Here is a 20,950-nt window from a genome sequence, read left to right as displayed (position 1 = left end):
CGCGCAAACGCTTTACACATTGCCTCCGGGATAAGCCTGACTGCTCGTGCCAAGCTACCAAGGGGGTGAGCAGGGGTTATCTTTGGCGTGTAACTCCCCAGCCCTGACTAGAGTGGTGGTTTCTGCCTGGCTTTGGCGCAAGCCCTAGCCAACCAGAAATCCCATTTCTAACAATCCTTAATACTCTGTATCAAGGACGGGAAAGCAATCAAATGCTAAATACACGTTGCTGGAGGAAAGCCATGAATATAATTACTGCTGGACACAAAGTACAACTAGGATTACGCAACTGCTGTGCATTTCTGATTGAAGCTTTAAAAGACAAAGGCCTGTTGACGATAATCTTTTAGGCATAAAATCTGATGGATGAACACTACAGCAGGGAATCAAACAACCCTCAAGATTACAACAACATTTCCTTAGCTAGAAAAGCTGCTAGTTTGACCCACTTATTTTCAGATGGTAAATGTTTCACATCTTTGTACCTTCCATTGATAAATTCCAATAAAGGACTACAGTCAACCCAGCATTTCTTTTAAGGGTTTGCTACGATGTTATTTATGAGCCACTACTAACCATACATCGGAGGGTGATAATCACTTAGTTTCAAATGGAAAGGAACCCCCCCCAAAAAAGAGCCCGCCCTGCATTTTACACATAAGAGTACATCCTCACTACCAACTCCACATGAGGTTTAGTATTACAACAGCATGATTACTCCTGGCACAGCCCTTCAGGCATACTACTGAGAATCTTCATGGATTCTAAAAAGTAGTAAATCTGCAGCGGTTTATAGGGCTACTAATACATGTGCAGATTTAATATTTGGGATTCGCACCCTTAGCGTTTTAAAAACCCAGGATGCCTATACGGTCGATTGCATAGAGCTTAAGTGATGGGGCAGCCGTCAGAACCATACAAGACTATAGTAATTGGCTTTGTGCTAGTCTTAGTGCAAATCAAACTCCAGTGAGAGTAAGTCCAAAATACTGCCAGTGGACTAGTTTACAAGTGATGGATAAACAAGGAGAGAGAGAAGCAATAACCTGTTAGTCTTCCCAGCCAAGTCATTCAGTAAACAAAATTAGAACGGATTTCCTACCTATTTTCGTATTAGTTCTGCAGGTCTACTCCTTCAATCTCTTTTAAAGCTTCAGAAACCTGGAACCCACATGGTGTTTTAAAAGAACCCTGATTCACCTACCTAGTAGGTGACCTGCTTCTTCATTGGGTTCCCACCCTGGTCGCCGAATGCTCCCAGGGTGTGCTGCGACACCCGATTACAGCGGAGCTGGTTATTTTGAGTGTTCAAATAACTGTGTTGTGAGGATTAAAAGTGGCTCGAGAGTCCCTATTTTTGGTAGTGATTTTATTCTTGGGACTCTCGGTCAATATTAAAAGTGAGTTATGGATATATGTGGGATAGTTAGTTGGTCCCACTTACTTTGGGTGTGGTCATCCTGGGTGAGGTCTACATGTTTGAGCCACTTTTAATAGCCCATCTAGGTCAATGTGGCTTTCTCTAGGACCAAGTTCAGAGTGCTTGCACACTTACTAAGTCATGCAAGTAGGGGGGTGTCTGTAGTAAGTACGTACAAAACCCCTGGAGAATTCGATCTCAATATTTCTTGTATCATATTATTTGGTATCCTGTCTTGCTTCCTATGCGTTTTAAAAATCAATGATGCCTCTACTGTCCGATTGCATAGGGCTTTAATGATTGGGCAGCTGTCAAAGCCATATAAGACTATTGTAATTCACTTGTGCTAGTCTTAGTGCAAATCAGTCTCCGTTGAGTAGGTCCAAAATATTGCCAGTAGACTAGTTTACAAGTGCATCTGAAATACTTACATTCAACTCCTTGGTGAGCAATAGCAATTGTTCTATTTCCCCCTTTCGTGCCCTTCCTATTAAACATCGATCTTGTTCAACTCCAAAACTCGCCTTTAAACTCGGTCTCAATCAGCTCCAGCCAATGCTTACTGTGTCACACCACCCTTTCCTCCAATACCATCAAAATACTATTCTCCTCTTCACTCGACCCCAACCTAGTCCTTTACTACTCTACTCCAACTTGGACCATCAATTATCTCCCTCTTCTCTGGATGCTCCCTCTCCCAACTATCGTTTAATTTATAAGACCTTGTGTAGGAAAATGCCCTTTTTTGCATCGTTACCGCCACACTTTTTGCCAGATAACTGATGCAAACTTGACTGAGTGTGCACTGGGTCCCTGCCAATCAGGTTCCAGGGCCTGTGTTCTGTCCCAAAACTGCACCTTTGTTTCCACCATTGTCACACCTCTGGGCCACATGCAAGTCCCTTGTAAAAGGTACCACTGATACCAAAGGGTCTTGTCACCAGAGAAGGTCTCTGAGGGCTACAGCATGTATTATGCCACCCCCAGAGACCTCTCACCTTAACACCCACAAACTGCCATTGCAGGCTGTTTGTTTTGCTGCAGCCCATACTAAATAGTAGACATGGCACACATCCCTGTTTGCCATGCCTACCAACACTGGCAGGTCTCACAGCCCTAAGGCCAAGTGCACCATAACACTGGTGAAGGCATAGCTGCATGAGCAATATGCCCTTACAGTGCGTCATTCACAGACATTGTAAGTGCAGTGAAGCCATTTTGAGTAAATGGGCTGGGAGTTTGTTATTACGCACGCCACAGCTCCATGATTACTTTACTGAATACTGAGAAGTTGGATACCAAACTTCTCAGCCTAATAAACCCACACTGATGGCAGTGATGGATTTATTATAAACAGCACTCTGGGGACATCTTAGAGATATCCCCTGGAAAAACGACCGAACTCTAGTGTATTGGCTGACTGGTCCCAGTCACCACCTGACAGCCTACTCTGGGTGGAGGCTCTTCACACCACCCCCTGGCAGGAACAGCAACACTTGGCAGTGAGCCTCAAAGGCTCTCACCTTGTGATGTGCTGATTTGGGCAGCTCCCACTAGTGGAGATGCCTGCCCCCCTGTCCAGACCCCACTTTGGACAGCTGGGAAAATTAGTAAGCACCGTAGGAATGTCCACCTTAGCCTGGCACACCCCTAGGGTCTCCAGGAGCTGAGGAGACCCCTCCCCCCCTTAGAAATTCTCCATCTTGAATTAAAGAATTAGGCCCAATAGGAAAAGGGATATGACTCTCTCCACAAAGGGGACATAGCCAGTGGCTACTACCCCCACACCCCCTCCCCCCCCCGACCTCAGTAACACCCTTAAATTTTGTATTCAAGGCTTCCTCAAATTCGACAGACCAAGGAAGAAGACTGAAGAAGACCGCCTCCTGTAACGGGTTCAACAACTGGACCTACTGTCCTTTCAGAAACCCAGCAAGAACCCCCAGAGACCTTTCAGCCTTCACCAAATCGCCAAGAACCTACCTTAGGGCTAGAGTCTCTAGTCCCCAGTGCCACCAGTACACAAACCGCAGATTCTTGAAGACCGACACTTGTGTTGACGTGTGTTAGAAGGCGACCTCAGGGGAGCCCGGAGGGGACCCTGACTGTCCTGAGACCCACCCTCAAGGTATCGTAGCCGGGCACTGGCGGGAGATTCCGCAGGGGAGGAATCTCGTACCTAGGATCGTACACTTGGCACCACACGACAAAGACACCACACCGAGGGTTCTTAGGATTCAAGCTTTATCAACTCGAAGTGGTAGGATCTTTATGATCAGCAAGGCAGATATTTACAAGCAGAGCGTGGGCTCAGAGTCTTGGCGGGGGTAGGAGGTAGCGGGACAGTCTTTGGGGGGGATCGGATCAAATGCAGGAGCGTACCCGGCGCACAGCTCACAATCCTCGAGCTGGGGGATACGCTTGTCGTCGTGGGGTCCGGCGGGACCAAAGAGAGTCAGGGGGAGCCGCGAGTCACTCAGCAGGCTCAAGCACCAGTTCGGAGGTCTTACGATCTTCAGGGAGCCGCGAGTCACTCAGCAGGGCTCAAGCACAAGTTCGGAGGTCTTACGATCTTCAGGGAGCCGCGAGTCACTCAGCAGGGCTCAAGCATAGGTTCGGAGGTCTTACGTTCTTCGGGGAGCCGCGAGTCACTCAGCAGAGCTCAGATGTTCCAAGGCGAATCTGCCGGACAGTCCCAGAGCACCCCTTGTTATAGGTCGACCCCTCTTTGATGTCCGGAGTCTGTGCAGGCAGGGGTCTTGTCACCTGGGGGTCGCTTGTCGAGGTTTCCTGCTATTGTCTTTTGATCCTTTCAGGGCCGGGTCGGGAGGAGTCCCAGACACCCAGCAGGCGTGGAGCCAGCCCTCAGGGAGGCCGGAGGGCCGATCGAAACCCATCGCCCCAGGGGAGTTCAGAGGTGCGATAGAAACTGCTCCTCCCTCTCTCATCCCCTGGAAGCGTGATGTCCTCCAGCCGGAGTGGCGCCTCTAGGCCCGGGTTGTGCTGGGGCCGGGCGGCCATCTTGGTGCACGAAGTGGGCACGCGTGCCCGGGGTGGCCGAAAGGAGAGAGGCCATGGACGGGGAGGCCCGGGCTGCGTGTGTGTGTTCTGGTGGGAAGGATCGGCTGGGCCGTGTGCTTGGGGTCCCTGGTACCAGGTTAGGTAGTGCGAGGACAGGAAGGGCCATGCTACGAGGCTGGGTCTAACACGCGTCCCCCCCAGCTGAAAGCTGGAGAGAACTACCCATCATCTTGGGGGGTTCTCTTCGCTGAGGCGGAAGAACCGGGAGAGGCCATCCGCGTTGGCGTGGTCCGTACCAGGGCGATGTTCCACGGTGAAATCCATCCCCTGGAGGGAGATAACCCCAAGCTACTGCGGTGGTCAATCTCCTCGCATCTGCATGAGCCATCGCAAGGGCCGATGGTCGGTTTGTACTTTGAAATGGGTGCCAAACAGGTAGGGGCACAGCTTTTTGAGGGCCCAGACTACGGCAAATGCTTCGCGCTCAATGGTGCTCCACCTCTGTTCCCTGGGCAACAGCCGCCGGCTGAGGAAGGCGATGGGCTGGTCTAGGCCTTGGTCATTCACCTGGGACAGGACGGCCCCAATGCCATGCTCGGAGGCATCGGTCTGGACTACAAACTCCTTGGAGTAGTCGGGAGCCTGGAGGACGGGGGCCGTGCACATGGCCTTCTTTAGGGCATCGAACGCCTCCTGGCAGGCAGTCGTCCACTGCACCCTCTTGGGCTGTGTTTTTTGATGTGAGTTCGGTGAGGGGGCCAACCAGGCTGCCATACCCCCGGATGAATCTTCGGTAGTAGCCAGTGAGGCCCAGGAAGGCTCGGACATCCGTTTGGGTGGTGGGCGGTTCCCAGGCTAGGATGGCGTCGATCTTTGGCTGTAGAGGGGCGACCTGACCGCTCCCGACCTGGTGCCCCAGGTAGACTACTGATCCTTGCCCAATCTGGCACTTGCTGGCTTTTACTGTGAGGCCTGCCTGGCGCAGGGCGGTTAGTACTCTCCGGAGGTGCTGGAGGTGCTCACTCCATCCGGAACTGAAAACAGCGATGTCGTCTAGATAGGCCGCACTGAACTGTTCCATCCCGGCCAGGACCCTATTCACCAGTCGCTGGAAGGTGGCCGGGGCATTTTTCATTCCGAAGGGCATTACGCGGAAGCGATAATGCCCATCTGGGGTGGAGAAGGCGGACCGCTCCTTGGCTTCCTCTGTGAGCGCAATCGGCCAGTATCCGCAGGTGAGGTCGAATGTGCTGAGGAACCGGGCCGCCCCGAGTCGGTCAATGAGCTCGTCGGCTCGGGGTATGGGGTGGGCATCGGCCCGGGTGACGTCATTGAGCCCCCGGTAGTCCACGCAGAATCGGAGCTCGGGGGCGACACCGGGGGCCGCTGCCTTCGGAACTAGGACCACGGGCTCGGTCAGGGACTCGGTAGGCTCGGTGTCTTACTGGCGGGCTGTCCCCGGTGTCCACGTCATGGACACACCAGTCGGTGACTCGGGGGATCAGGGAGAAGAGGTCGGAGAATTGTCCTAGGAGCTGGCGACAGTCCGCTTGTTGCTGGTCAGTGAGGGATGGGGAGAGGTTCACTCCCTCTACAGAGCCATCCTTCTCCTTGACACACAGGAGGTCCAGGAGGGGATCGGACTCATCTTCGGCCCTGTCATCGGTGGCCAGCAGGAGGCTCAGTTCTGTCCGTACGAAGTGAGGCTTGAGGCGGTTCACGTGTAGGACCCGCAGGGGATCCCGGGGCGACTGGACGTCCACCAAGTACGTGACTGGACTCTTCCGCTCAATCACTTTGAAGGGCCCGGTCCACTTGTCCTGGAGGGCGCCAAGCTTCACGGGGGCCATGACCCATACCTGCTGGCCCGGCTGGAACTCGACCAGAGTAGCATTCTGGTCGTACCAGCGCTTCATTTCTTCTTGGCTGGCCTCCAGGTTGGCCTCGGCCAGCTTTCGGAACTTCCTGGTCTGGTTCCGGAGGGCCAGAACGTAGTGGAACACATCTCGTGGGGGGGTCTGGGGTGCTGCCTCCCACCCTTCCTTAACCAAACTGAGGGGACCTCGGACGGGGTGCCCATATAGTAATTCAAACGGGCTGAACCCCAAGGACTTCTGTGGGACTTCCCGGTAAGCGAACAGGAGGCAGGGGAGCAGGACGTCCCACTTACGCCGGAGGGGTTCTTCTAGGCCGTGGATCATCCCCTTCAGAGTCCGGTTAAACCTTTCTACTAGGCCGTTCCCTTGGGGATGGTACGGGGTGGTGAACTTATAGGAGACCCCACATTGTTGCCACAGGGACGTCATGTATTTCGAGATAAAATTAGTGCCGCGATCGCTCACGACCTCGCGGGGAAAACCCACCCGGGAAAAGATCCCCATCAGGGCTCGGCCCACCACGGGAGCCGTGACGGTGCGTAGGGGGATCGCCTCAGGGTATCGGGTGGCGTGATCCACTAGGACCAGAATGAAACGGTGACCATGGGAGGTGGGGGGATCCAGGGGCCCCACGATGTCGATTCCGACTCTTTCGAATGGGGTACTGACGACCGGGAAGGGTTGGAGGGGAGCCTTGCGCTTCCCCCCACTCTTCCCACTAGCCTGGCACGTGGGACAGGACTTGCAGTGGGCTTCTACAGCTACTCTCATCCTAGGCCAGTAAAAGTGAGTCACGAGACGGCTGTAGGTTTTGTCTTGACCCAGGTGGCCGGCGAGGGGGACGTCGTGGGCCAAGCCCAGGAGGAAGTCTCGGAAGCGTAGGGGTACCACCAGCACCCGGCCGGATCCTAGCTCCACCGACTTCTGCTCACTGTACAAGAGGTTATTCTCCCAATAAACTCGGTGTGTTCCGGTCTGGTCGCCTGCGGCTTGGCCCTCGGCCTGGTGCCGTAGTCAGACCAGGGAAGGACAGGTGGCTTGCTCCCGGCAGAACTCCTCCCGGGTGGGCCCGCCCTCGTGGCGCCACGGGGCCAATTCGGCCAGATCGCTTAACTCGGGGACCGGGGTGGTGCCGGAGGGTTCGTCGCTGGCGACTGACCCTCCCGATGGGGGGACGGGAGGACCCTCGGCGGGGACTGCTCTGACTCCCTCGGTCGGGGGGTCCTCGACTTCCCCCAGGGGGGTGAGTCGGGCGGACATAGATCGGGTGGTGGCGCACACCCACTCGGGGAGTCCCATCATCTCTAGGTGGGCCTTGCGCTCGACGTACTTCCAGGGAGAACTCTCCAGGTCGTTCCCTAAGAGGCAGTCGACCGGCTGGGAGGTTCTTACGGCAACCCTCAGTTTACCTATCACCCCTCCCCACTCAAACGGCACCAGGGCTACCTGACACATACTCTCTATTATCTGCGGAAATTACGGGGCAAAAGACGTTGGGTAGGATCTGCTCCTCGGGGACTAAGTGCCTGAGGACACCGGTGATGCTGGCCCCGGTGTCTCGCAGGGCTTCTATCTGGTGGCCATTGATTTTGACGAGCTGCCCGTACTTCTTCGTGTTGGAGGGCAGGAGGCTACCAGGGACCATCTCTCTGTCTCCCAGGGACACTAGGGCCATAGCTGCTGGTTCCCACTCCCCGGTGTCCTCAACCTCCTCCCCCAAGGCTACGTTGGCTATCTGTCTAGCAGGGTTTGCAGCAGGGGGGACCTGGGGGGCCATGGGGCACTCCGGGTCATTGGCATAGTGCCCGGGCCTTTGACAACGGAAACAAGTGATGGTTACCCGGTGCCCCCGTCTCCCGGGGGGTCCGGAGACAGGTGGGGGGGCGCCGGGAAAGGTGGAGGTTGGGCCTTCGGGGGACTCGACTGGGACTCTCTCTGCCCTCCCTGGTTCCCTCCCCCTCTCTGGCGGGGTGGTCCCTGACTGGCTCGGGGGTATTCTCCTACATTGCTCCGGGGGACCCGGGTGTTGGTCCAGCGGTCTGCTTCCACAGCCAGCTTCCGGGGATCGGTGAGTTGGCTGTCGAGCAGATGCTGGCGTAGTTCCACAAAGCAGTTCGCCGCCAGGTGTTCCCACAACATCAGGTCGGTGAGTTCCTCGAGGGTGGTGACCTTGCTGCCCTTGATCCACCCATCGAAGGCCCGACTGAAAAAGTTTACATACTCCACCCAGGTGGTGCCCGGGATCTTCCTGCAGTCCCGGAATCGCTGACGGTACATCTCTGGGGTGAGACCGTACCTTGTGAGTAGAGCCTCTTTCATGTGGCTGTAGGAGGTCTGCAGGGAGAGGGGTAGGTCGAGCAGGGTGTCCCTTCCTTCGCTCAGAAACCGTCCCCACAGCCCTGCCCCCCAGTCCTTCTGCGGGACCCGATGAGAGGTCATGGCGACCTCGTAGGCCCTGAACCATTGTTGAATGTCATCCTTTTTATAATATTCTTTGACCACGTCCTTGGGGATGTGGACCTTCTGTTCTGCCGGGGAGGTCGCCTCTCGGTTCCCCGGGGGCCTCCCTTCCTCGTTTCTGGCGGCTTTGAGCTCGATCTCCTTCAAGCTGCGTTCGTGCTCTAGTTGAAGCTTCCTTCCTTCGTGCTCCCGTTGGAGCTTCTTCTCCTCCAATTCGCCTTGTACGCGCATTTGTTCTACTGCTAGCTTTTTTTCTGCTAATTTCAATTCGCCTTCGATTTTGAGTTTGGCTAACTCGAGTTCGTGATTGCGACTTCTCTCTCTGTCTGCGAGCTCTTCCGGGGAAAGGCCCCCGTCTGGCACGAAGCCTCGCACCTGATTGCTGCTGCTTTCGCCTTGGGTGGGTTCTGCTTCGTCGTGTCGCTCCCCCATGCCTTCTGGGCGGGAGGCCCCGGCATCCACCCAAGCTTTCAGTGCTTTCTGCAAATCTTCCTTGGTGTTGAGACCGGTGGTAGCGATTTTAAGTTCCTTGCAGAATTGCTTCAGTTCCTTGTGCGTGTATTCTTCTAGTTGTTCCACCTGGAACACCCTGTTGGTGTTGGTTTCTGCGGGGCTCATGGCGCTTCCTTCTGCCATCTTTGTCGGTAGTGTCAGTCGTTCACGGTACGATCTCTAGGTTATGGGCCCGAATCCCGTCGCTGCCACCAATGTTAGAAGGCGACCTCAGGGGAGCCCGGAGGGGACCCTGACTGTCCTGAGACCCACCCTCAAGGTATCGTAGCTGGGCACTGGCGGGAGATTCCGCAGGGGAGTAATCTCGTACCTAGGATCGTAAACTTGGCACCACACGACAAAGACACCACACCGAGTGTTCTTAGGATTCAAGCTTTATCAACTCGAAGTGGTAGGATCTTTATGATCAGCAAGGCAGATATTTACAAGCAGAGCGTGGGCTCACAGAGTCTTGGCGGGGGTAGGAGGTAGCGGGACAGTCTTTGGGGGGGGATCGGATCAAATGCAGGAGCGTACCCGGCGCACAGCTCACAATCCTCGAGCTGGGGGATACGCTTGTCGTCGTGGGGTCCGGCGGGACCAAAGAGAGTCAGGGGGAGCCGCGAGTCACTCAGCAGGCTCAAGCACCAGTTCGGAGGTCTTACGATCTTCAGGGAGCCGCGAGTCACTCAGCAGGGATCAAGCACAAGTTCGGAGGTCTTACGTTCTTCGGGGAGCCGCGAGTCACTCAGCAGGGCTCAAGCACAAGTTCGGAGGTCTTACGATCTTCAGGGAGCCGCGAGTCACTCAGCAGGGCTCAGATGTTCCAAGGCGAATCTGCCGGACAGTCCCAGAGCACCCCTTGTTATAGGTCGACCCCTCTTTGATGTCCGGAGTCTGTGCAGGCAGGGGTCTTGTCACCTGGGGGTCGCTTGTCGAGGTTTCCTGCTATTGTCTTTTGATCCTTTCAGGGCCGGGTCGGGAGGAGTCCCAGACACACAGCAGGCGTGGAGCCAGCCCTCAGGGAGGCCGGAGGGCCGATCGAAACCCATCGCCCCAGGGGAGTTCAGAGGTGCGATAGAAACTGCTCCTCCCTCTCTCATCCCCTGGAAGCGTGATGTCCTCCAGCCAGAGTGGCGCCTCTAGGCCCGGGTTGTGCTGGGGCCGGGCGGCCATCTTGGTGCACGAAGTGGGCACGCGTGCCCGGGGTGGCCGAAAGGAGAGAGGCCATGGACGGGGAGGCCCGGGCTGCGTGTGTGTGTTCTGGTGGGAAGGATCGGCTGGGCCGTGTGCTTGGGGTCCCTGGTACCAGGTTAGGTAGTGCGAGGACAGGAAGGGCCATGCTACGAGGCCGGGTCTAACAACGTGACTCTGCCCTGCCAGAAGAAAGCACCGCAGCAGGACGGCTCCCATGACCTAGAGGGATCTTCTCGGCCCAACGACCCCAACTGTTCCCAGCTCCGTTCCGGAGAGCCTGTACCCTCTGGAAAGTTGCCCTGTCTGCCTCCACCTGCACAACCGTGGCCTTTCTAGGACGGTCCAACATCGCCAGAACGCCATCGCCGGCACATCTCCGCAACCGCTAGGCTGAAAGTGCGTCCCTTCGACCTCCAGTGACCGGCTGACGACAACCACGACGGTACCAGAGTTGGCAGTCTACTGAATCCCATTCACCTCCATTGCTCTGCGCAGACTGCAACATCAACCATCATTGCCGATATCGCCCGCCACTACTGAACCCTGCACTTCAAGTGCCCCCAGTCCCTACTTATTAGCCCTGGACTCAACGAACCCTGCGATTGGTGGTGCAGAACGTCCCTAAAAACGGACCTTAGCCCAGTGCTGGTCTAAACCCCTGGAGACTGGAAAAGCTAGTTGTGTACTTACCTGCTGGTGCATAACCGTGCTTTTCCTTCTAAAGATTGCATTGCATGGTTACTGTTTGATCAGCGCAAAAGTAGTTGAGACGATAAAGGATTTCTACTACATGTTGAAAGCGTTGCAATTGAAAAGTACTTGCGTGTAACTGAGTTCAACTGGGTTCCTAGAAATAAAAGTAATTAAAGTAATACTTTTCTACAAACATTGTCCTGGAGTCAGTCATTAAGTCTGTTTCTGCCTTGTGGGAGTATGTACACCAAACGCATTCACACTACCCTATGATAAGCCTAACTGCTCAGCACAGCACCACCAAATTTGGGAGTAAGGTATCTATTTTAACCTCTGCCATACCTTTGGGGACTCACTGGACTCTGTATATACTATACCAAAAAGTATTGTGTACATAGCCAGCTTCCTACACCTTGCTTTGCTCAACAAAAGATCACTCCTAAATGCAGATACCACACCCGTCCAATTCTTGATAAAAAAACATAAGCCTACTTTATTACCGAAATATATCTCAGAGAAGATGCCACCACAGTTCCAAAAGCAGCAATTCCTCTTAGACACAAGACCTTTACAAGTTTTAAACAAAGCAGGAGGGTGTACAATTTACCATAACATCACGTCCTTTCTAAGCAGTAAAATGCAAATCACTTCACATCAGCTGTTACATACTCCCAAGGCTTTATAAATCCTTCATTGTATGGAAACATCGTAACTTCGGCATTTTAAGAGACTTCGAAACTTTGTTTTATACGACTCTGGAACTGAAATCCTGTCACCCAATTTGTAAGTGCTCTACCTGTATTAATGCATCTCAAGAGGAACATTCTTCCGGGCACACCTTGGGTGCCACTTTTTCAAGACAATGTCCATATACATCTTTGAAATTAATATATTTAGGAATCTCGAATTGCATAGCAAATTTGTCAAAGCACACAAGTCTTTAGTTTGCTCACAAAGAACAAAGCCGAAACTGGAAAGATTTATTGCTTTCTGAACTGGTTAACATTTTATTTGAGATAAGCGTTTGCTTGTTTTATTAGATGATTCGCTCACTGCTGCCCTCGATTTACTGATCCTACTAAAGGAGGAACACAATTTCTAGATCATGCCCCCCAGATAGCTTATGAAGGACCAATCGGTTGCTGCAAAGACATTGGTGGAGAAATGGGAAAAATCTAAATGACCCGATTCACTAGTTCAGAATGTACAAAACATCCACTGAGAAGAACTATTACTCGATGTATATTACATGTGACCTATGCACAGAGATTCTACAAATCTATGAATTCTAAAAGCCTTCAGCAGAGATTGTACAATCCCAAATGCTTTGCGACTCACTTTCTCTTCACTTCCTGACCAAAGTACAACTGAATACATTGTTTGGATCCAAGGCACCACCGCAGCTCTTTGGAGCTTTCTGCATCTATTAATCTAGAATCACTCCTTGCCACTGACCCACTGGCAATCAAGGGCTTCCTTCTATTCACATCAGCTGTAGCGATCGTCAAGAAAATGCACCGAAGGAACCTCTCCCTGGGATATCATGGCTTCATACTCAAAATCCCTCCTCAAAAAGAAATTTATGAAGAAGTCTACCCACAAAACTGAAGACCAACTGCTAAAGGCAGATTCTTGAACAAAACAAACCTACTCCCTGGCTACAACCTTTCTTTCTATCCGCGACAAGGTTGCAACGTCCCCCCTGGTTGCCAATTGGGATGATCAAGATAATTGCAGCGGGGTATGCAGCAATGGGAAACTTCATTCTTTGATGCAGCACATTGTGCCACTCATCAGAAGACTAAGCCTAATGGGCATTCAAGGAACAGCCTTAGATGGATTGCCTCCGTTCTACCTGGTAGGACATTGTTAGCCTCTCTCCTTCTAACAAATCAACACGAAAACATTCATGTGAACCACAGGGTTCTAGGACAACATTAGCACTCGGACATCCACTCTCTCCTACCCAGCCTAATCAAGTATGAACTCAACAGATGAAATCCAAATCAAACTAAATCTGGAAAAATGAGATACAAGCCCACCATACAAACCAGGACCTTTCCTCCAGTCAACTAGCAACTACAAGAGGAAAAACTACCAGAAAACAGCTAAACCAGAAAATGACACTTGGGTAATTGACTTCAATATCGGAATGCTTAGTTGCTTTCTAAAGTAGATGACTCGCCTAGACTAGCCCGCATTGTCAGCAATTTATATGTTTATCTCGAGTTCTAGTATAATCTATACTAGGACTGAAATTTGAGGCAGTGGTCACTTTTTTTTTTTTTAATACATGTTGAGACTGCCAAAGGCCTCTATCTTGGATTCTGGTATTTAGTAAAAGCGAACATGATTCATGCACTCCTTTGAACGGACTACACTATGGAACCCCTGCATGGAAGCCGAAGGATCCAAAACATGGCCATAAAATTGCTCCTAAGCCCATATATTGGCAGCCTTAAAGTCTGCAATGACAGCCCACGACCAAATGGATACGCTTGTAATTAGCATACTTCACTCACAGGACTATTCATGTACACAAGCTCTCATTTTGTGAAAAAAGTTACACATCTCCAGTTCTAGAGGGAGTTTATGTTCTAAATCAAAAACACAAACTCGTATCATAAACGACCTCAAATTAAACATGGGCCGATTGTCAGACTGTGTAAAATCAGCTACACTTTGGAACTTAACCTATACAGATATGGCAATGACCATTTGAAGTTCAGAAAAGCCATCAAAACAAAGCTCTCCTCCACCTTACCCAGAGGATTAAAACCCTCAGAAGCCTTCATGTCAGTACTAAACAACTTCATGCAACAGTATGTGCGGGTCACTGGCTAAAGACAATGGAACAAGGATACTGCCAGCTGGGCCACCACTGGGGCAATAAAAGCTCACCACCACCATAACCAGGCTTCCTCTTTAGATTACCTGATCTTTGCATGTTGCACCCTATTTTTCATTATTTCACTTCCAATGGTAACTTTATCGCATACCTCATACACAGCCTTAGAATGCCTAGCATCAGACACTAAAAATCTAGCTTATGCTGGAGAATGAAAATAGATAAGACACTTACCTTCAATGGGTTGACCCTAGAGTCCATTCTGCCCTCTTCTATTTCTGCGATTTCTTGCCTGATGCTGATCATTGCGTCACAGAATCTGTCCAGCTCGCCCTTGTCCTCAGACTCGGTTGGCTCAATCATTAGCGTTCCCGCCACTGGCCATGACATTGTGGGAGCATGGAACCCTGACAGAAAATAGCAGTAAGTCATTGAGAGTGGAAGTATTAACAGACCTCGTTTTGACAAGCCCCCACCCATAAGCACTCCAGTCAGAACATTATTTTTAACATAGGCCTAGATATGAGGCCCACATCCCTAAATACATTACAGTTTAGAACAGAGACAGTCTCAAATACCGGGGCCCAATTCACGAAGACCTCTGGGTTTCTGGAGTACTCGTGGCTTACACCTGAAACTCGAGTAAACATTAGGAGTTGAAGTCCAAGTCCCATCTACTCCTACACCAATCTTGTACTAAACACAACCTGATCACCAGATTCCTGGTGGTACACTCATACCATCCCACAGTGGGGAAAAAAACCGATAACAAAACTTTGGAGTATATATTGGTCATTACGCGGAGTTCAGTCTTACGTTAATTGCAGAAATAGGTTTGCGGAAGACTTCGATAAACAAATCCCTGGGTCCTAAGGAAAGGACAGGGCAGGACCCAAAGATCCATGTAAACCGATGAGTCTGCAGGTGGTACAAAAGTGTCCGGTTTTAAATTTCTTAACTAATAAAAGGCACGCCTCTGAGCAGCACAGTCACAGGAAGAGTTTGTTGAGTAAAATGAAAAACAAAAAGACAACACATATATAACTAATTTCAAGCAGAGTCTGCACAAGGATTAGCAGCTGAACCTTGGAGGCCACCCAGCCTTACAGGACCCAGAATGCTCTGCACCAGCACCAGTCCCTCACTTCTATTTGGAGATTATTGAGACAGCATGAACCAGAGGAGGCTGGTCAAATCTGTTAGGACCGATTAAGAGAACTAGAATTAAACATTGGAAACGCTTACTTAAGCGATAGGCCTTCATGTAATAATCACTAGGGAGACTCAGAAATTAGTAGCTCAAAAGAGAAGACAACATTTACATTATTAAAAGGATAATCTTTTAAGGTTTACTTTTCACACCCGAGAACAGAGTATGCTTTTGTAGCAGGCTTTTGGATGAAGCATGGACGGGCCTCCAACGTTGCTTAGAAGAGCTACTGCCTTCAATCCAGCAGAGGGCGCTCTATGACTTGCTGGATGTTGAAGGTTGGCGTTTGGGTGACAAGTGCATGAATCTGCTAGAATTTCAGTTCGAAATAGTCTCGAAACCGAAATGTAAATGGATACATCCGTGGAATACCCATTATCTAGTTCAGTTAGTAACTGGAACCTTGTCGCTTCCCTGTCACACATGGTGCAAGCCTGTTCGAACTAGGCCTCGGCAACATTTTGAAATTCAGACCGGGCCTGTGTTTTCAATCTTTGTCTCGCCACACATCGCAAACTGTGCTCAAATGACATGCTGTGATTTAATTCTTGGTAAGCCCCGGAGGAAGCCTTTTCTTCCAAGGTTCTTCCTGCCGGAAGCTCAGTGAGCCCTATTAATTGCATACATCCCCCTTTCTTTTGTGTAACTCGAGGTGTATTGTCACATCCGATGACAATAGGGCAAATGACGACTATGTTATTCATTTATTATGGGATAATGTTACAGGTCATTGCGCTTTAATCTGCATTGTGATTTGTTGAGCCTATGAAACAGTTTGCTATTAGGGGGCTCATTTTGGAGGAGAGCCACACTTGCTCTGCCTGCTTACTTTGCCTCTCTTGGGGAGCTTTTCCTCACACGGTTAGGGGCAGATTTATACTCCAACAGATCCATGCTTTAGACTGAGGAAGGCCTTGAGCATCTTATCCTGCATTTTGTTATTGACCGAGCTTTACGCTGATCCATTGTATATTCCGAAATGAATAACTATTTTGCCTTCTGTCATGATTTCTAAACTTTAACTACACGTTCATGGTTTCCAATTTGCATCTGACTCAGGGAGGCTTATTTCAAAGTCTATGCTCTTTGGTTTGTTCATAACCTCTAGATTGCAAGGGGCGCGTGGCCTCATTCTTCGGGATAGCACCTCACCCCACCAGCTTAGGCACTTCATCTTCAATAATCTGATAAGATAGATACATTCCACACAGTGCAAAGCATTCAGAACTACTAATATAAATTGTTATTAATTCGCAATCTTTCACTGGAGTAGAAGTAGATGAGGCTACAGGTAACAGATCCTCAGAGGCACATTTGTCAATGTAGCTTACAACCGGGGACTTAAAAAATAAAAATATGAAGGAATATTCTAAAGTGTTGCTTGAAGCCTTGCAGTTACTCCAGAGTGCTAGGAGGGCTTGGGAAATGTACCAAAGAAGTTGAACGTTCAGTCTGTGATGGGGAACCCTCAAGCCTTATTCTACATTGCTACCCACAAAAGAGCTGCAAGCTCTAGGGTATGCGAGCCAGAACAGCGGTTTTCAAACTCTTCTGGAGCATTAGATTTGGTTAAAATCTCAGACCGAATATACGCATATTTCATTACTTAGGATCCGGGACTCCCGATCTTTTCTTTCCAAGTTTCACGCCTTTGAGGACTCTTCAGGTGATCGATTGTTCAGTTGTAGAGCTTTGGGTTCTGTGCGCGTCATACTGGGAAGCAAGTTTGCTTGTACACTAAGCCCTTACACTCCAGCAGGCTTCAAGCACGGTGCACAGCACCTGGCTATTCATTATTTCCTCCTCTGGGAGCCAATAAAGTGGTTTCAGGGCAACTTTGATTGGGTCTTTCTCCAAAAGGATGAAGCACATACTGTTTGGATTCATAGCCATTTGAACCGGACAGTTTTACACCGACCGCTGTAGATGTTTCAGTGGTCAGGGTGAACCATCAAGGGTTTAGTCTGCTCAAAACAGTCAGTGTTTACATTTTGGAGAATACCCAACACCCATGAAACAGTCGATTTTCCTTAATGCCTTTTCAAACAAGCATTTGCAATGCAATAGGTCTCGCATTCACGCAAGTTTTAACTATTGGCATTGTAAATGACAATGCCTTTTATTTATGTTTTGGGTTTTAAAACATAAAAGGCATTGCCATTTACAATACTAATAGCTTAAACTCTCGCAAATGCAAGACCTATTGCATTGCAATAAAAGGCCTTCTCGACCGCTTGTTAGATTGTAAATATCGGAGGTAGAGACCAGCATGCAACGTCTTCAAAGTAGTGATAAATAGTGCATTGAAGAAGATGTGTAAGTGTTGTAAAATACACAGACGCAATGTGTGAAGTGAGAGTTACATATAATTCAAGCTATAAAAACCAACAAGGCGCTCCAACACCTTTCGCTCTGATCTCACTGTCGCAGCTCAGGAGGAAGAGCGCGGGGGGGCTATTTCCTGCCCTCTCCGTGATTTGAGTGTGCAGTATGGCATTGCATAATGTCATTGCTATCTTTGACCTAATAAAAACACTCCAGCTGTAGTAGGGCCCTGGCTTCACCACCTGCTGCAGGGTGGGCTGTGCTTTATGGCAGGCATGGAGGGAGGGATGGTCTCTGCTGCAGCTCCGGCCTCGTACAGTGCCCCTGCTATTTCTAGTGAGCGAGAGGCGCCGAGGTGGTGGTATTGGTGGCAGTATTGGGGGTGGCGGTACTGGTAGTGGTGCTGGTAGTAGAAGCGGTGGTATTGGTGGTAGTATGGTTACTGTGGTGGTGGGTGGTAATGGCGGTGGTGGTACTGGTATTGGGGTGGTGGTATTAGTGGGGGTGGTGGTGGTATTGGGGGTGGTGGTGGTGGTATTGGTGGAGGTGGTGTTACTGGTGGTGGAGGTGGCATTGGTGGTGGTATTGATTGTGGTGGTATTGGCTGTGATGGTATTGGTGGAGGTGGCGGTATTGATGGTGGTGATGTTGGTGGTAGTATTGATGGTGGTGAGATTCATGGTGGTGGTGTTTATAAAATAGGCTTTTGAAAACAACCAGTCATGTAGCTTTAGTACAGATGACATGTAACACAGATGTGTTGTCAGCTTCAGCCGATTAGCCCACGATTACGTGCTACCTGGAATTCGCATGACTTAATTAGCTAATCATTTCTAAATCCATATTACATGAGGGGGTTGAAACAGACAAGATAATGCTGCATTAAAGTGATTGGAAGCAGACGCCCGTGCTGCCTAAAAAAGCACAAGTGGTTTCAGCTGAAGCATCTCATGTCCGTCCTGCAGTAAGAGAAACTAAGTAAATAGTGCTTACAGACTAAATAACAGGTCCCGTGTAACAACTGAAGTAAAAGGGCCAGTCGCCATGGGAGGGTACAAATGAAGACAAGGCTGTACTGAGGAAGGACTAACAAGCCTATTAATGAATCCGAAGGCAGCATTTACGAAAGACAATGACAGAAGCCAATGAAAAATATGGGAGGAGAGTGGGCATGGCTTCTCTCCCATACTCTACTACAGCAGTCTCGCAGAACGATCAGCGCGTGCGCGCTGCAGCTAGGCTCGACCTAAAAACCATGAATACTATGATGGACTTTTGTCACAGAGGGTTTCCATAAATACAAATGATGCCTATATGTAAGAGGTTCAGCTAATTAAAATACCCACATTATTGGAAAATGTACCCTATCTGCAGGCTTAACCCCAAACATTTTACCTTCTTTCTCCCAATTTTTGCTGAATTCATTTTTGTTGGTCTTAGGACTCTGTGCCCTTTACCACTGCTAACCAGTCCTAAAGTGCTTGTGTGCTCTCCTCTAAACATGGTGTAATTGGTTTACACCCGTTTGGCATATTTAATTTACGTGCAAGTTCCTTGTAGAATTGTACATCATATACCCAGGGCCTGTAAATTAAATGCCAACAGTAGGTCTGCAGTACTTATTGTGCCACCCACTTAAGTAGCACTCTAAAACTTGTCCCAGGCCTGCCATTGCAGTCGGAATGCAGTGTCACACTGCCATGTCGACTTGGCATTTAAAAACCCTTACCCAGCCTTAAACTTTTACTGCACATAAGTCACCCTTAAGGTAGGCCGTAGGCGCCCATATGGCAGGGTGCTGTTTAATTAAAATGGTAGGACATGTACATTTTTTTTTAACAACTTTATTTAGCATTTTGTAGAGAAACCGGACACTTTTTAGCATCATTACAAGTATCGGAGAAGTCAATAGAACAGGAGGGTTCAGCACGTCATTTCCTAAAATTGTTAATAGGGAAGAAGTAGAGGAAGGTCAACATTGCTCTAAAATGTACAACAGTCCCTATGCCCCTCTCAAGCTGCACAAACCACACATGAAAACCCCCCCACTGTAATAAGAATAGACCCAAATGGAGTTGGGACTAGGTGGGTGGCTCTCGGATTCGGGGGGGCAGGGGGAGAGGGCTGGGGGGGGGGGGGGGGGGCTGTACCCATAGGTCTGAGGACTTCCGTGTTTTAGACCTAGTAGGGTGTATGCCCCTTATTCTGTTTTGACGATGTATGTGCGTGGTGAAAGGGCACCATGTACCATTGAATTTATCCACCCTGGCCGAGTATAGCTACAAGCTTCTTCATGGCGCATAGATTCCATACTTTTCCCCACCATAAGTTCAACGTAGGGGCTTGTGGCTGTTTCCACATTTGTTTGACATACATTTACCTCCGACACCATTGATCACAAATATGTCTTTTCTCAGCTAGCCTATTTAATGACTGCGAGTTATGAATCAATTATTACAATTTGTTTGTTTGAAACAGAAAGAACACTACTTCATTTCACAATGCACATGTCCTATACATAAAACAGTGACGAATATTTACATTTGTACAGTGACTTCATGACATATCGTACAACATGGAAAAAGTGCTTAGAACACACAAAAAATACATTTTTACATAACAATGATAAGGTGTCCACTTTAGTGTGTCTTTGGGAACTCAAGCCAATTGGCTCCTCAAGTTCTGGCTATTACTGTGGTCCTGAGCAGAGTCAGATAATTGTGACGTAATGATTTAGGGGAGCAATAGACGGATTTGATTTGATTGGTTCTTGTACAAGAACCAATCAATGCGCACCACCGAATCGAAGCATTTCACAAATGCCGGAGACTTGAAGGAGGGAAACGCCGAAGACGTGGAGGAAGAAAACAACGAACTTAAAGTGAGCCGGTCCGCCACCACAAAAAAGGTACAAAATGAGAAAACAAGAGAGGTCCATTCACAAGCACGCGGTGATTCGAAGGGGCACACGATATTCTCAAGCACCGATGTAACTTAGAAAATTCGTTACATTATGGGAGACGCAACCACACCACGCCCGTAGTCCGCAATATCCCTGGGAGACTAAACCGGCACTTAAAGCCCCAACATCACATATTCGTGGCACGCAAAAATAAGGTGAACGAGCACCAGTAACCACAGCATTTTATAACGCACTGGCAGGTTCGTCAAGAATTTTTGAACTCAAAGATAACACGGCCACGCCCCCACATTGTAGCAACTAACAAACTAAGAGCACAAAGCCAGACGGATAAGGCTAGTCTCTATTTCAAAAAACTAACCACACTACTCGGACTTGCCTACACAATTAAACCATTCTCCCCTCCACCATCTGCTTTTTACAGAGCAATCAGCTACAGCAAGCAAGACATGATCAACCACGCACGTCGGTCCCTTACTCAAAGAAT

The 20,950-nt window shown here is 49.7% G+C and overlaps 1 protein-coding gene across 1 annotated transcript in view; it reads right to left on the bottom strand.

Annotated features, from left to right (window-relative positions):
- GLDC (glycine decarboxylase) overlaps nt 1-20,950 on the bottom strand; it is a 212,791-nt gene that overhangs the window by 11,714 nt on the left and 180,127 nt on the right. Inside the window, exon 23 of the mRNA XM_085633437.1 lies at nt 14,243-14,415. Within this exon, the coding sequence (XP_085489563.1) occupies nt 14,243-14,415 (173 nt within the window). The remainder of the gene's footprint in view (nt 1-14,242; nt 14,416-20,950) is intronic.

This window comes from Triturus cristatus, chromosome 2_1 (assembly GCF_964204655.1).
Source record: "Triturus cristatus chromosome 2_1, aTriCri1.1, whole genome shotgun sequence".
In the NCBI taxonomy this organism is placed as follows: Eukaryota; Metazoa; Chordata; class Amphibia; order Caudata; family Salamandridae; genus Triturus; species Triturus cristatus.
The sequence above is the reverse complement of the archived record's forward strand: the minus strand, read 5'-3'. Positions and strand labels throughout refer to the sequence as shown.